At 46.6% G+C, this 16,126-nt stretch overlaps 1 protein-coding gene across 4 annotated transcripts in view; it reads left to right on the forward strand.

Annotated features, from left to right (window-relative positions):
* NUB1 (negative regulator of ubiquitin like proteins 1) overlaps positions 1 to 16,126 on the forward strand; it is a 35,052-nt gene that overhangs the window by 4,644 nt on the left and 14,282 nt on the right. For 3 of the 4 annotated variants that reach the window (XR_013586514.1, XM_078603826.1, XM_078603828.1), the window contains exons 5-14: positions 510 to 580; positions 860 to 1,009; positions 2,489 to 2,580; positions 3,160 to 3,266; positions 3,663 to 3,849; positions 9,243 to 9,350; positions 12,044 to 12,196; positions 13,041 to 13,235; positions 14,763 to 14,852; positions 15,705 to 15,864. Coding sequence is in view for 3 of the 4 variants with exons in the window: in XM_078603826.1 (XP_078459952.1) it covers positions 510 to 580; positions 860 to 1,009; positions 2,489 to 2,580; positions 3,160 to 3,266; positions 3,663 to 3,849; positions 9,243 to 9,350; positions 12,044 to 12,196; positions 13,041 to 13,235; positions 14,763 to 14,852; positions 15,705 to 15,864 (1,313 nt within the window). In the remaining variant the exon portion in view is untranslated. The remainder of the gene's footprint in view (positions 1 to 509; positions 581 to 859; positions 1,010 to 2,488; positions 2,581 to 3,159; positions 3,267 to 3,662; positions 3,850 to 9,242; positions 9,351 to 12,043; positions 12,197 to 13,040; positions 13,236 to 14,762; positions 14,853 to 15,704; positions 15,865 to 16,126) is intronic. The other variant, XM_078603827.1, reaches the window with a different exon arrangement.

Below are 16,126 nucleotides of genomic sequence, written 5' to 3' on the forward strand. Positions count from 1 at the left end.
CAACAGAACTGAAACCTTTTTTTTATCAGGAATCATGTGTACATTAACCACAATACTTGTGGTCAAAATGCAAACAAAAAACACACTCTGGTAATATATGCATTGTCCTTGAAACTGATTGGTCCACACCAAAGAAAGCCATCTCTGGTGTGGATCAATCAGTTTCAAAGAAAATGCATATATTATCAGTGTGTTTTTTGTTTGCATTTTGACCACAAGTATTGTGGTTAATGCACACATGATTCCTTATAAAAAAGGTTTCAGTTTTGTTGCCAGAAAAAATGGGAAAAACCCTATTATTATATTTTTGTACTGGCAAAGGAGGTCTAATGAATGCAGTCACAGTTCAGGATACATCACACTTGGTCATTCCCTTTATGATTTTCTTTTTTTGTTCAATGAGCATTATATGTCACATTTGCAATTCTAATTATGCTTGGTAAAAATCATTAAACCATTAACATTGCATTTTTGTATATTCTCCCATCACATCTTACCCTCGCATACAGAATAGGCCAGCTGTGCGATATCCCTTCTGTCAACCTCAAGCTTATATCCGCTGGGCGCATCATAGAAGACGGTAAGACAGAATAACGAATACACATACTCCGATTGTGTTGGTCATTCATGTGCAAAACAACTCATGAGTGAATTGGGCAACAAAGTCATTGTATATGTTGTATGATTAATGGATGTGTAAAACTGGACCAAGGTGGGGTTATTTAGGTCTATGCCGATTGGCAGTCGGTAACAATTCTGCATTTAAGGCGGTACGATGCCATGCCATTTCGTGTCATCGCTGTGCAGTGGCTATAGTTGTGGTATGTGTGCTGTGTACGTGCGGTATGTGTGGTTGCAGGCCGGAGTCTGCAGGAGCAAGGTGTTCGCCCTGCCGCCCAGATCATGGTTGTGCCTTTAATGCTGACGGAGCGCCAGGCTCATGAGAGCGAGGAGCAGCAGCTGAGGCTGGCGCGAACACGGCAGGGTGCACAGCTTCTGGCCGACATAGGTACTGTTGCCATAGACTGGGCACTTTTAAGACTCGCTGCAGTGTGTTTTCATAACAATCTGGGTGAATATACCATGTCCTAATATAATTTGGGGGTGTTTCGTGGACCCCTGAAAATTGTCATTTTGGTTGATAATCGCATTCCCGAAACTTAAAAATGTAACTACATGCAAAGCAACATTGACTTATTGTTCGTTGCATCTCCTCGCAGTTCATGAATGCCATGCACCAGGTAGTCCAGGTTTTCATACTCCCACTAAACAGTAAATTCCATAGCATTGGATTGCGTGTTTCAAAAATTAGCCTGCGATATTTTTCAATGGTTTCACTATAAATAATACAAACTATTACCAGGCTCAGGTTTTGTCTTCATGGAAATAACAGGATTTTGTTAAGAAAATAGGTTTGCCAGATCACTCCACCCCTGAATTAACCCAGTATTTCAAAAACAAGACATATCCCCCGCATAGTCTTAGCATACTGTTGGGCAAGTGCTGTTAGCAGCACCTATGAAGGCTGGCACAATACACGAGGGGGTGGGTTGACCAGCACCACGCCCGACCGCCTTTGTCTCCCCACTGGCGATGTTCGTACACACTGCACCAGCTATTAATTTGAGGCTGAATCGTCCTGGGGGGGGGGAGGTCCAGGACCGGTTCAGATAATCGTCATTGGTGTTGGTATACATGAGCGGGAAACGAACCCGGGTCGCCGGGTTCGTAGCCCAGCGCACTAACCGCTTCACCACCGTTCCGCATCCAGTATTTCAAAGATAAACTTGTAATCCACGAACCACTGTCAGACTAGGAAAGCAGTCCTACGTCCACAGTTGGGGATGGCCTGATTTGAGCTTTGGGTGATAACAGAAATTCCACACATTTCCTTAATTTTCAATCCATTTGAATGAATATATGGCTCAAGGCGAGTGGCAATTAAACGTCGGTTGGGCATGCACTCAGGAAGTCAAAGCGTGCTGTAGATTATTCAGTGAGCTTTGACAGCTTAATATTTTAATGTAAACTGTGACCCCATTTTGTAAAGAGGCTGCTATTTCCTAATATAGTTCGAAAGTGTATGCAGGTTTGTATGCTGGTATTACAATATATTCAGTATTTGTGTAAAGTAAAAAAAAAATGTATGTACATTTTTTTAAGCTTTTACAACCAACTTATCCATTTGGCAATAATGCACTCTTTTACTTATCTTCCAATTGTAAAAAGACAACAAGTGGATTTCATTACTTATTGAATTTTAATTAAGGTAATTCAGATTGTAAGCAGCAGTGTTTTCAGTGGTGACTCATGCTCGCCCACATTCCTTACAAAATTAATCGCGCGACATGAACTAGCACACTTCATTACCTATTATCAGATCATAGTCATGGATCAGAATGTGACCTTGTTCGCTGTAATGTGATTCCATTAACACCACGTCCTGAACCATGTTATATCTGCTGTGCGCGTGTGCGTGCATGCTCAGATGATGACTCAGAAGCTCCAGCCAACACACCATATCTGCAGATTGCTGATCAAAAGGGGAACCCCATTCAAATCCCCCAGCAAGAGAAAAAGGTAAAGTAATCACTCAGAGAGAAGGGTCTTAGAGTTGCTGTTGAGCTTCATCTTGCATCTGCAAATAATCATGTATTGTGAGTATGATTGGTGCATTATCATCAGTTGTGTGTGAGTATATGAGAGTGGTGGTGTAATTGTCACAATAATGTGCTACAATCCTGTTGAACCAGGTTTAATTCCTGGAAATAAAAAGAGATAACATGTGGTATCTGAACTTTGTCCACCTTTCCCCAAAGCTGATTTCACTTAAAAATCAGTAGCTGATATGATATCAAAATTGTATGACATAACAAATGCAAGTATTTGCTATTTGGTTTTAATAGATGCTCTATAACAGTACTTGTCCCAGTAGTTTGTAATATCCCAGTACATGAAAAATCCAAGAACGCTTCAAAGGATCTTACAAGTTTCTTTCAAACGGGTCCTTGCATTCGGAATATTTTGCCAATTCTCTTCATGCTAAATCATGTTATTTGTTTTGCTTGATTGTATTTGGGTGAATGGTCGTGATCCACATGGAATATTAATGGTTGTTTTATATCGTCGTTGTTGTATGTGTGATGTGGCTGTGTGCAGGCTCTCATGCTGGCCATGTCGCTGCACGAGAAGGGCCGTGCGATGCTGAAGCGGGGGGAGCATTCATCTGCCCTGCTGCTCCTGCTGGACGCCGACCGGGAGTTCAAGTGCGATTGTCCGCCACCCACAGCCATGCAAGCAGATATAGATCATTCCCTCTTGTGTAGCTTCATTAGATCGTGGGAAACCTTGGCACCTTGCTTCACTAAAATTGCACCACCGATTAGCACGGTTGGCTACCTACGGTATGAAAGAAGTTCGGCATACATACGTACAATCCTAGTGACACGTCTGTGTTTTTTTGTTGTTGTCCAACTCTCTCTGGAAACTCGATGTTATCAAAATGAGCGAATGCAAATTGTCAACTGCAGATGCAGGCCACGTGCAGTATTGTTACCTCCTTGTGCTGTGTCAGTTGTAATAACAAGTGCTTGCTTACAGCACTTGGCCAGGCAGTGTAAAAAAACATGCTGAAAAAAAGAAGCGTTGTTGTTGTTTCTCAGGCAGTGCCGCTCGGAGCTGCTGTCGGCCGTAGATAACTTTGCGGTGCTGTGCCTCGACGTGGTGTGGGCCTACCTTCGCCTGCAGAGCCTCGACGCGCTGCCCGATGCCCACGACCGCCTGGTGTCGGCGCAAGCCACGCTCAACAAGTGCTACGGGGTCAACCTGGAGAGGCTCTACTCCCTTAAGGCATGTGGCCGTGACATGACACTACACAGCACAACATTTATAAAAAAAACTGATGTGAAAAAGGGCCGTCTGTTTCAAACGTCGCCTCCTATATCTTTTTCATTCTCAGGCAGTGTTTTTAACGAATGCGTTTAGTTTTTTGGGGTTTTTGTGCTTGTGTACCACTAGTAACGGAAGATGACGGCGCGTACACATGCAGCGGCTCCTCTCTCTCCCATCAGATCGGTGTTTTTATGTTTTTTGTGTTATCCATCTACGTGCATTTGTTCGTCATCATCACGTCGATTAAACGTAAGGCGCACATACTCTCGCGAATTTCTGCTCGCCATCGGCAGAACCACACTCATGGATATGAACCCAGCAGACGCGGAAGAGCTACGCGACTGCAGTCTGCTCCAGAGGCCTGCTCTACCACCGACCCCCACTACTGCAACCAGCCTACAGTGGAAGCGCCACAGGCGGTGTATGAGGAAGCAGAAGAGGGGAAAGCGCGGAGGTATCGAGGCTAGGCGAGCGGCTAGCCCTCACCGGCCGGCTATCCCTACCATCACACTGGCCAACGTACGCTCGCTGGAAAACAAACTGGACTATATCCGCCTTCTTCGTACAACTTCCAGGACTGTGAGTGAGTGCTGTGTCCTTGTGTTTGTGGAAACATGGCTTAACGATAACGTCCCGGACCATGCCATTCAGCTAGCCGGGCTAACATGTTACCGGGCGGACAGAGCGCTCGTCGAGGGGGGGAAGACTCGCGGCGGGGGACTCTGTGTTTACATCACCGATGCCTGGTGCCGCGACGCTGTTGTGGTCTGCCAACACTGCTCATCATTGGTGGAGTTTATGGTAATTAAATGCCGGCCATTCTACCTGCCGAGGGAATTTAGTGCCATATTGCTGGTGGCACTATACATCCCCCCTGGCTCCGAAAACAACAGGAACGAGGCACTGTATGAACTCCATCAGCACATCGGTGACCAGCAGACAGCCCACCCAGATGCCTTCCTCATTCTGGCTGGGGATTTCAACCATGCCAACCCCAAGAGCGTGTTTCCACAACTCCAGGGACACATCAACTTTCCCACACGAGGAAACAATATCCTGGACAATGTCTACACTACACACAAAGGTGCCTACAAAGCCCGTCCCCTCCCCCACCTTGGGGCCTCAGATCACACCACTGTTCTGCTAACGTCAGCATACAGGCCGCTGGTTAAAGTCACCAAACCAGTTATAAAGCGGATCTGCGTGTGGCCTGAGGGGTCTTCAGAGGCACTCCAGGACTGCTTCTCTACCACCGACTGGAACATGTTCAGAAAGGCAGCCACCTACAACAACACCGTAGACCTCCAGGAGTACACGGAGACCGTCACTTCCTACATGAGGAAGTGCATGGAGGATGTCACGGTCACCAGAACCATCTCCATTCGGGCCAACCAGAAGCCATGGCTGACAGGGGAAGTCCACAGGCTCCTGAGGGCTCGGAACGCCGCCTTCAAAGCTGGCGAGGAGATGGGCCTGAAGACAGCCAGGGCCAACCTGTCGCGAGGCATCAGATTGGCCAAGAGACAGTACTCCAGGAGGATCGCCGACCGCTTCAATGACAGCAGAGACACCCGGAACCTGTGGCGAGGGATGCAGACCATCACGGACTATAAACCCTCTCCGCAGACCTGTGACAGCTCCACCTCTCTGCTGAACCAGCTGAAGGATTTCTTCGCTCGCTTTGAGGCAGACAACAGCACCCCAGCACAGAAGACTCCACCACCTCCCGGCGACCAGGTGCTGACGCTATCCCCAGATAGCGTGAGGAGATCCCTCAGAAGGACGAACTCAAGGAAAGCCCAGGGCCCTGACAACATTCCGGGTCGTGTCCTGAGAGACTGTGCGGAGGAGCTCACAGATGTCTTCACCGACATCTTTAACACCTCGCTGAGACAGGCTGTTGTACCTACGTGCCTCAAAGCTACCACCATCATCCCGGTCCCGAAGAATTCATCACCCTCCTGCAACAATGACTACCGCCCGGTCGCACTCACTCCAATCCTTATGAAGTGCTTCGAGCGGCTAGTCCAGGGGTCTGCAACCTTTAAGACATAAAGAGCCACTTGGACCCGTTTCCGAAGGAAAAAATAAACTGGGAGCCGCAAAACCATTGCAACATTTAAAACAAATATAACACTGCATATATTGTTTCTTACCTTATTGCTATATACAGGATCGTGCAGTCAGCTGTCAATCTGAATAAAAAAAGGACTTTTTCACTTAACAATGTAAAATATATTTTTGCAAATTAATAGCTAAATTACCTGGTTAATGGGATTTTTGCTCCTGAACCTCAGTGCACAGTGTCTGCACATCAGGGCTGTAAGACGTCACCTTCATTTTCACACAGGCTTGCAAGCTGTCATCTGTGAGGCGTGATCGATGTTTGTTTTTAATATAGTTCATGTTGGAGAAGACCTGCTCACATACATATGTGGAGCCGAAGATCGACAGGACTCCAAATGCATACTTTTTCATGTTTATATAAGTGTTGGGGATGGCATTCCATGTTTCGAATACAAGTTTGTCCTGTTTGGGAAGGTTTTCAATATCACTCCATTTATGATTTTGAGCCAGAATGGCCTTCTGACGGGCAACATCCTCAAGAGTAGCGGTCAAGCATTTGAACTTGGACACCCATATATCTTTGTCGGCTATATCGGCCAGTTCCATCTCAAGATCAGGTTGACTTACACCTGCAAATGCAGTCATATTCAATAGGGATGGATCGATCGCCAGGGGAGTGACAGGGAAGGATAATGTCGTTTTTTCCTCTCTGAACTCACAGAATCGTTTCCCAAACGAACTTTGAATTGTGGTGATTGCAGACTTGAAATATTCCAAATTTATCGTATCATGACTTTGTTTGAACTCTCTCAAAGAGGGAAAGTGAGACAGTGTACCTCTCTGTAAATCTTTGACAAACACTGTCAACTTGCGCTCGAATGCCAAAACCTCCTCCAGCATGTGCAGGGCTGTGCCTCCTTTCCCCTGAAGGGTTGTATTTGGCGTGTTTAGATGTGCTGTCATGTCTACCATAAAATGTAATTTTTCCAGCCACTCTGGCTGTTCCAGCTCAGCAAAGGTGAGCTCTTTGCTGCCCAGGAAGGTTTTTACTTCTTCCAAACATGTGACAAAGCAACGGCAACGTTATTGCCTGTCACCGGGCGGGCAGTGTGGAGCGGAGCGGCGACCTGTCAGCAGCGGCAACGCCAGAGCAGGTGTCACAGTGCGCCTCCTCCCCTCGCTAGCATCCGCCCCGGAGCCGCGGTCAAGGTTCAAAAGAGCCGCATGCGGCTCCGGAGCCGCAGGTTGCCGACCCCTGGGCTAGTCCTACAACACATCAAGTCTGTCCTTCCCCCCGCCCTGGACCCTTTCCAGTTTGCGTATCGGTCTAACCGCTCGACCGATGACGCCATCTCCGCTACCCTCCACTCAGCTCTCACCCATCTGGAGACTAAAGACTCCTACGTCAGAATGCTGTTCATCGACTTTAGCTCAGCATTCAACACAATCATCCCCCAGCAGCTCATCCACAAACTAGACCACCTGGGGCTCAACACCTCCCTGTGCAACTGGCTGTTGGACTTCCTGACAGGGAGACCACAGGCAGTTCGAGTTGGCAGCAAAACCTCCAGCACCATCACACTGAACACAGGGGTCCCCCAAGGATGTGTGCTGAGCCCCCTCCTCTTCACTTTGCTGACCCACGACTGCACACCATCATTCAGCTCCAACCTCTTCATTAAGTTTGCGGATGACACAACTGTGGTGGGTGCCATCAAAAACGGGGATGAGACAAACTACAGGAGTTAGGTGAGCAGGCTGGCCACGTGGTGCAAGGACAACAATCTCCACCTGAATGTTGAGAAGACGAAGGAGATTGTTGTGGACTTCAGGAGAGTGCACACCCAGCATACTCCGCTAACCATCAACGGTGCTGCAGTGGAGAGGGTGAGATGCACCAAGTTTCTGGGTGTGCACATCTCTGAAGACCTGTCGTGGAGTCACAACACTGCATCACTGGCCAAAAAAGCCCAACAGCGCCTGTACTTTCTCCGCAAACTGAGAAGAGCAGGAGCCCCGCCCCCCATCATGCACACCTTCTACAGAGGCACCGTTGAGAGCATCTTGACGAGCTGCATCACCGTGTGGTACGGCACTTGCACCGTGTCCTGCCGCAAGACTCTGCAGCGCATAGTGAGAGCAGCTGAGAGGATCATTGGTGTCTCTCTCCCCCCTCTTCTGGACATTTATAACACCCGCATCACCAGCAAAGCAATCAAGATTGCAGGTGATCCCACCCACCCATCTCACAGCCTCTTCAGCCTGCTGCCGTCAGGGAGGAGATTGCGGAGTCTTCGGGCCAAGACCAGCAGGCTCAAAGACAGTTTCTTTCACCAGGCTGTCAGGAGACTCAACTCCCTCCCTGCTCTACCATCACTCCCCCCCTCTGCCCACCCTCCCCCCTTTGCCCCCTGACCCCAACCCCCACACACACATTCACTCGTACATCCTGATCTCTGGACTGCACATTGCACTACATCGCACTACCACACCGGTTTAAATATCTTATTTTTTTAAATACTTTATTTAAATAATATTTTACATTTTATAATTCTTGACTGTTGTTTATTTTAAGTCTATTACATTTTTGATTATTTATCTTGTGTTGATCGCCGATTGTTTATTGTTTATTTATGTCTGTTAATTGTGATTCATTTTTTAATTGCTTGGTTGCACCGTGGGACCAAGAGAGAGGACTGTAAATTCATCTGTGTTGTATGTTATGCATGTAACACACTTGACAATAAAGTGACTTTTGACTTTTGACTTTTTTTGACCAATGCATTATCACCAAATTGTTTAATGTTGGGGTAGGTGGCTGCGGTGGTTCAGCAATTGGAGCGCTGAGCTTCTTACACTGCTGAGATTCTGAGGTTGCATTGTGGTAGCCATGCGTGGCTTAACTAAGTTCTCATGTAGACAGCTGATGGTCTGAGCCTGGTCACTAATGACCGCACGAAATAACATATCAAATCAAATTGGGCTAAAATTCGAGCTTTTATAATAAAAAAAAGTCGGTTGGCTGCCATGCGATGATATTTTTTTCATAGTGGGCATGTGGGAAAGAGTACAACCTAATGGGTGGATAATAATTTAGTCTAAGAAGTAGTTTTTTGATAAGTGCTTCCATAGGCCATTCTCTAACAAAAGATGTATGCACTGCTCTGCAAGAGTTGCAAATGGATTTTTGGTATCGTAACAATGCCGATAACACAATTGAAATAAAACATAGATAAGCACAAATATAGGTATTGTAAGAATGCATCGTGTGTGTCCATGAACAGGGGAGCAGCGGGCGTGAGCAGGCACTCTTTCTTCGTCTGTACCTGCTGCAGGGCATCGTGTGGTATCATCAGGGTAATTCTGAGCAGGCAATACATCATCTCAGCCAGGTGAGATGTGCAGGTATGCACGCAGCCACAATTTCTCCCTCTAGATCACATATGTTCGTCTTCTCATTGTGAAGCTACCTGTAAGCAGGAACACTTCCATATTTGCAGCTTGCACACATATGTCTTGGAGTTTCATCATGAAGTGGTCAGATTTCATAAGAAAATGTAGCAGTGGTCAAACCGCAGTCGGTGAGCCACGTGCAGTTCTTGGGCAGTTCAAATGTGGCTCTCTGAAGACACAGCTCATATTTTACTTTTCAATATAACTTTATGTATTACAAATTATAGACCATCTGTGCTTCCTCAAGCACCTTACTACAGTACTATTAAAAACAACAGTAACAAAGACTACAGTACAAATACACGTCTTTTTATACAATTAACCATTTACTTATGACTCCTAGCATTCAATACAAGACGAAGGCAAATTATACAAGTTAAGTATGACCTTCACCTTCGATTACAGTGTTCTGATCCTCAAAGGTGCATTAACAATTGCTTGCATTTCCCCTCTTCCTTGGTTCTTTCCCTAACATGATATACATAGAAAACTAATCTTTAAAAACCGAGTTAGTAAATAGAAAAGTTCAAATGTGTGTGTGTATGTTCATATGTGTGTGCGTGTAGGTCGATACAGTGAGGGAAAAAAGTATTTGATGCCCTGCTGATTTTGTACGTTTGCCCACTGACAAAGAAATGATCAGTCTAATTTCAATGGTAGGTTTATTTGAACAGTGGAAGACAGAATAACAAAAACAAAATCTAGAAAAACGCATGTCAAAAATGTTATAAATTGATTTGCATTTTAATGAGGGAAATAAGTATTTGACCCCTCTGCAAAACATGACTTAGTACTTGGTGGCAAAACCCTTGTTGGCAATCACAGAGGCCAGACGTTTCTTGTAGTTGGCCACCAGGTTTGCACACATCTCAGGAGGGATTTTGTCCCACTCCTCTTTGCAGATCTTCTCCAAGTCATTAAGGTTTCGAGGCTGACATTTGGCAACTCGAACCTTCAGCTCCCTCCACAGATTTTCTATGGGATTAAGGTCTGGAGACTGGCTAGGCCACTCCAGGACCTTAATGTGCTTCTTCTTGAGCCACTCCTTTGTTGCCTTGGCCGTGTGTTTTGGGTCATTGTCATGCTGGAATACCCATCCACGACCCATTCTCAATGCCCTGGCTGAGGGAAGGAGGTTCTCACCCAAGATTTGACGGTACATGGCCCCGTCCATCGTCCCTTTGATGCGGTGAAGTTGTCCTGTCCCCTTAGCAGAAAAACACCCCCAAAGCATAATGTTTCCACCTCCATGTTTGACGGTGGGGATGGTGTTCTTGGGGTCATAGGCAGCATTCCTCCTCCTCCAAACACGGCGAGTTGAGTTGATGCCAAAGAGCTCCATTTTGGTCTCATCTGACCACAACACTTTCACCCAGTTGTCCTCTGAATCATTGAGATGTTCATTGGCAAACTTCAAACGGGCATGTATATGTGCTTTCTTGAGCAGGGGGACCTTGCGGGCGCTGCAGGATTTCAGTCCTTCACGGCGTAGTGTGTTAGCAACTGTTTTCTTGGTGACTATGGTCCCAGCTGCCTTGAGATCATTGACAAGATCCTCCCGTGTAGTTCTGGGCTGATTCCTCACCGTTCTCATGATCAATGCAACTCCACGAGGTGAGATCTTGCATGGAGCCCCAGGCCGAGGGAGATTGACAGTTCTTTTGTGTTTCTTCCATTTGCGAATAATCGCACCAACTGTTGTCACCTTCTCACCAAGCTGCTTGGCGATGGTCTTGTAGCCCATTCCAGCCTTGTGTAGGTCTACAATCTTGTCCCTGACATCCTTGGAGAGCTCTTTGGTCTTGGCCATGGTGGAGAGTTTGGAATCTGATTGATTGATTGCTTCTGTGAACAGGTGTCTTTTATACAGGTAACAAGCTGAGATTAGGAGCACTACCTTTAAGAGTTTGCTCCTAATCTCAGCTCGTTACCTGTATAAAAGACATCTGGGAGCCAGAAATCTTTCTGATTGAGAGGGGGTCAAATACTTATTTCCCTCATTAAAATGCTAATAAATTAATAACATTTTTGACATGTGTTTTTCTGGATTTTTTTGTTGTTATTGTCTCTCACTGTTCGAATAAATATACCATTACAATTATAGACTGATCATTTCTTTGTCAGTGGGCAAATGTACAAAATCAGCAGGGGATCAAATACTTTTTTCCCTCACTGTGTATGTGTGTGAGTCGATGCGTGTGTGTGGGTCGATGTCTGTGTGTAAGTCGATGTGTGTGTGTGTATCTTTTTTGCCCGGGCAACGCCGGGTACTTCCTGCTAGTTACTTATATGGATGGCCACCAAATAAAGCCAAGTGTTTGTGGGCAGCAGCATCGGCAACACACAATATGGTGCACTTCTCCAATGAATTTAACTTAAAAAATTTTGATTTAAAGCTTTCGTGACTGCAGGGATTCATATTCTTGGTTCTTTCCGTAAAGTCACGTAGAAGGGAAATAATAAAATAATATAAATATTATACCCCAGTGCTTTGCTAGGGGGTAATGTTTTTCAGGAGGCATGCTAGGTATATTACACATGCATGACATGCCTGGTGTATCACGCTCGTGTATGATGTGCCTGGTGCATTACTCGCGTTTGACTTGTCTGGCCACGTGTGTGTTGCTTGCAGGCAGAGACGCTGCTATCGCGGCTGGCTGTGGACGGGGAGAAGTTGGCCCACCTCGTGTCTCTGGGCTTTACGCCGCAGGAGGCTCGTCTGGGGCTGCGGGCTTGTGAGGGAAACCTGGAGATGGCTGCCACACACGTCATGCAGAGACGGGAGGTGTGTCATAACCATATAGAGTCTCGGGATTTATTTTTGGAGTGTTCTGCACAAAAAGATATACCACAAAAAGCTCAGTACAGATAGATGGGTAAGCTACTTGCATTACTGTCTTCCAACTGGCTGTTCAGCAAAGTGGCTCTTTATGCACGAGTCACCAATCATGACCCCAAGCCTCATTATGCATGAACCAACTTGCCTTGCAAAGAAACAATATCATATGGGTTTAAATACATGTCTGTGTGTGTGTGTAAGTCGATGTGTTTGTGTGTGTATAACAATACACTCTCATGTCAGGTTCATCATGCGTGCGCATGTATCACATCACGTTTGTCAGAATCCATTATTTACAATTTAGTGCAGTGATGCAGTGATAATGGATTGTGCTGTTGACCCGGCCTTATTATGAGTTTGATTCCCAGTCATGGCTAATTTTAGTGACTAGTGATATCCGAACAGGGCCTGGGCATCCCCTTCACCGATCCACTTGACCAGAGTGGAAAGGTATCATCAAATCTCTATCAGAATCAAAACCTTCATTTAGACTGGAGGCATCCAGTGAGCTTTGCTCTTTTCCACGGATTTCCATCAAGGGTTGTACATGATAAAAAAGAAACACACACAATCACAATCAAATTGATAGAATGGGTAGATGGGTTGGACTTGTGTGTGCGGCAGAATATTGTGCACAAAGCATGAGCTTTGTGGTCCGTGGAAAGAATTTTGGACACGGTATAATTTCTCCCCTCCCATTTGCAATCTGGCGCGTGTGTCTTCTGTGTGGGCTGTGGAGCAGTTGCACCGCCTGCACACTATAGCCATGCCACCGTGCGTGTGCGCGTAGGAGCGGCGGGCGATGCGCGAGCGCGAGCGTGAAGAGAGGCGTCAGGCACGCCGCATGCGCCGCTACGGCCGCACGGCGGGGGGCCACTGGGTGGACACCGATTCGCTGCGCAATCTCAGGGCCATGGGATTCGCGAGTCGCACCGCCGCAGAGGCCCTCCGGCAGGCCGACAACGACGTTCACCGCGCTCTGCAGGTGCCACACGCCGCATGTTTTCTTTCCCCACCCCTCCCAAAGCTCGCGGTTGATGCTGCAGGGGGAAATGGACAGGAAGAGGGGAAGGAACGGGATCAGTTGGTGGGATAATGCGAGCCGCTGGACAGGACTCTCCGTGAAATATGTTGAAGATCGCAGAAGGTGTCAAAGCATTTTGATGAGCAGCAACCCACGATTCAAATAATTATACTTGATAGAAAATGCATTTGCTTAATCCCAGTCGATATTTGCAACCAACTGTGACCCTGCTGAACTGGTTGTCCCAATTGAAATATTGGTTCTTGCCATAGAAATGTGGAAATTCCACCACTGGTTCAGTTTCCAAAGGAGACGAGCCCTATATTGTACTCATTTGAGCATGGGGGGGCACTTTGACAATATTTCGTTTAATATATTAATGTGCCGTTGATTGGAGTTGGCATACTGTAAATTCTCATTTGACATTGGAAGGTAATTGTTAAAGCTTAACTCAAACTAGAGTTCCAGGCACGTCAGCCCTACATGACAATTCACAAACTGAAATATTCGGCAAGGCAATAGTAATGTCCTTGGGGAGTGAGTCATTGCTGGGAAAATCGCATACGTTTTATGAAAACAATTGTCCTTGAGATATAAGACCATTCCCTTTCATCAAAGTGACAAGCATTGTATTCATTAAGACACAGGTGACTAGGTCAGAATGCATTTCTATCCATACACGAAGGAGGCGTGTGTGCATGGGTGTGTGTGTTTCAAACGTGTTTGCATTCGGGTCAAGTGTGGACTATGCACATTTTATTTTACGTGGGGAGCGGTAGGGTAGCGGTTAGCGCGGTGCCCTACAAACCCGGTGACCCGAGTTAGATTCCCGCTCACGGCTAACACCAGTGACGATTATCTAAACCAGTCCTGGGCCTCCCCTAGGTCGACTCAGCCTTAAATGAGTACCTGGTGTGATGTGTAAACATCGCCACTGGGGAGACATAAGCGGCCGGGCGTGGTGCTGGCCACCCACCCCCTCGTGTGCCGTGCCGGCCTTCATAGGTGCTCGCTAACAGCACTTGCCCCAAGAGTCTGTTAAGGCTATACGGGGGATCTTTGTCTATGTGTTTCAAGCGTGTTGGCATTCGGGTCAGGTGTGAACTATGCACGATTTATTGTACTTGTGAGTTTTGAGGTCTCTGTATGCAGGAGTGTGACTGATGTTGCAGGGCAGTGCGTGATGCTGCGGCAGTGTCAATGTAAGATAAACTAACATTGTCTAGAGCAGCAAACAGCACCCAGCAGCTCCAATACAATAGGTGGAGTCCGTGGCGTACAAACACTGATTATTGAATCCAGAAAACACATAGAGTCCATCTCCCTTGACTCTTTCAGTGATGATAGTATTCTTCCATACTACAGGTTAATGTGCACGTAGCTTGGCACATATACCGTGGTGAATTCACTGCCCTTGGTAGTGCATGTTGGAAGGTGTTGTTGTTGTGCACATGAGTAAGTGTAAGCTGTGTGTGCATGCATGTCCAGATTTTGGAAGACCACCCAGAGCTACTGGCTCTGTCGGACAATGACGCAGATGAAGAATCTGTAGAGGTTACTGAAGAGCTCCTCCTCCAGGTGATAACACATCACATAAAACTATCCAAACGTCATGAAAAGGATGAGTGCTGATCCAAAACGTAATCATATGCAATGAGTAATGACTGGCCCCTAACATTTCATTTACTGAAACAAAACATTTTTAAACACTGTAGTATCATGCAGTTGGTGACTTAGAACAGAGCTGGCACTGGAGACGGGGGTTTGAATCCAGCTTTTAGCCTCCTGTAATTTTTCCTGGGTTCTCAAAAGTTGTAGTGGGCTTTAAGGGGGCATCTGTTCCTCCTAAAAAGAGTCATGAGGCTCAGCGATGCTTTTCTTGGTGGGAAGGACATTGTTGCAATTTCATCATTGAGGCAGGGAGGGGGCCGAAACAACCAAAATACCACATTGTTAACCAGAAACCAACACTGAAAACTTAGCTCTCTTCAAATTATAAGTAGCACGAATTGATACATGATCCATGGTATGCATCACACGTTCCTCGCACTGAAGTAGAATATTGGTAGCTGGCACCGACGTTTGAACCAGCAATTCCATGCTTGATTCACATTATTCAACAACTTATACAGGTAGGAACAACAGTTCCACACTGCCCACCAGGGATTATTTGTCTGTCGTGCATAGCCCCTCCCAAACATGTACGCTCCCGGATTGGTTGAAGTGCGTCACGTGACCGCGAGCTTTCTGTCGTGCACGAATGCGTTGTGCAACCAAGTTCCTACCTGCCCACTCCGAAGGAACGTGTTTTTGCAGCTATGGGAGGCTTAGCCGTTGATCACAATGGTGATTTTTTTTTACTGACAACTACTGAACATTAAGGTGTGAAGGAGTTTTGCTGTCGACATTTTAACGTCCACATCACTGCAGGTGATGGCGCTGGGGTTCGACTACGAGATGGCAGAGAGAGCCCTGCGCAGCGCGCGCGGGAATCTTCAGCGTGCGGTGGATGCTCTTGTTACGTCCGGAGGGGTGCTGCCCCCCTCCACATCTTCCTCTTCCTCCTCATCCTCAGCCACCACTCCCACAGGTGATCGACGGAGTGATGCACATTTCATGTGGAGATGGCAATGACAATAGCTGTGACGTAATTGGTGATTAAGCAAAGTGAGGACCCTTTGCGGATTTCCACGACTGTTGGAAAGCAGACCCGAGCCGTACTAAGCGATGGCACAGGACCTCTCGCTTCTTGTCCCAGTGGTTCCATGGGCTCCTTGCATCTTTAGTTAGCCATGATTAAATTTTATATGAGCACTTGAAAGGCTCTCATGGTCGTGGTGCTGATTATACCT

This window comes from Lampetra planeri, chromosome 21 (assembly GCF_965212315.1).
Source record: "Lampetra planeri chromosome 21, kcLamPlan1.2.h2, whole genome shotgun sequence".
In the NCBI taxonomy this organism is placed as follows: Eukaryota; Metazoa; Chordata; class Hyperoartia; order Petromyzontiformes; family Petromyzontidae; genus Lampetra; species Lampetra planeri.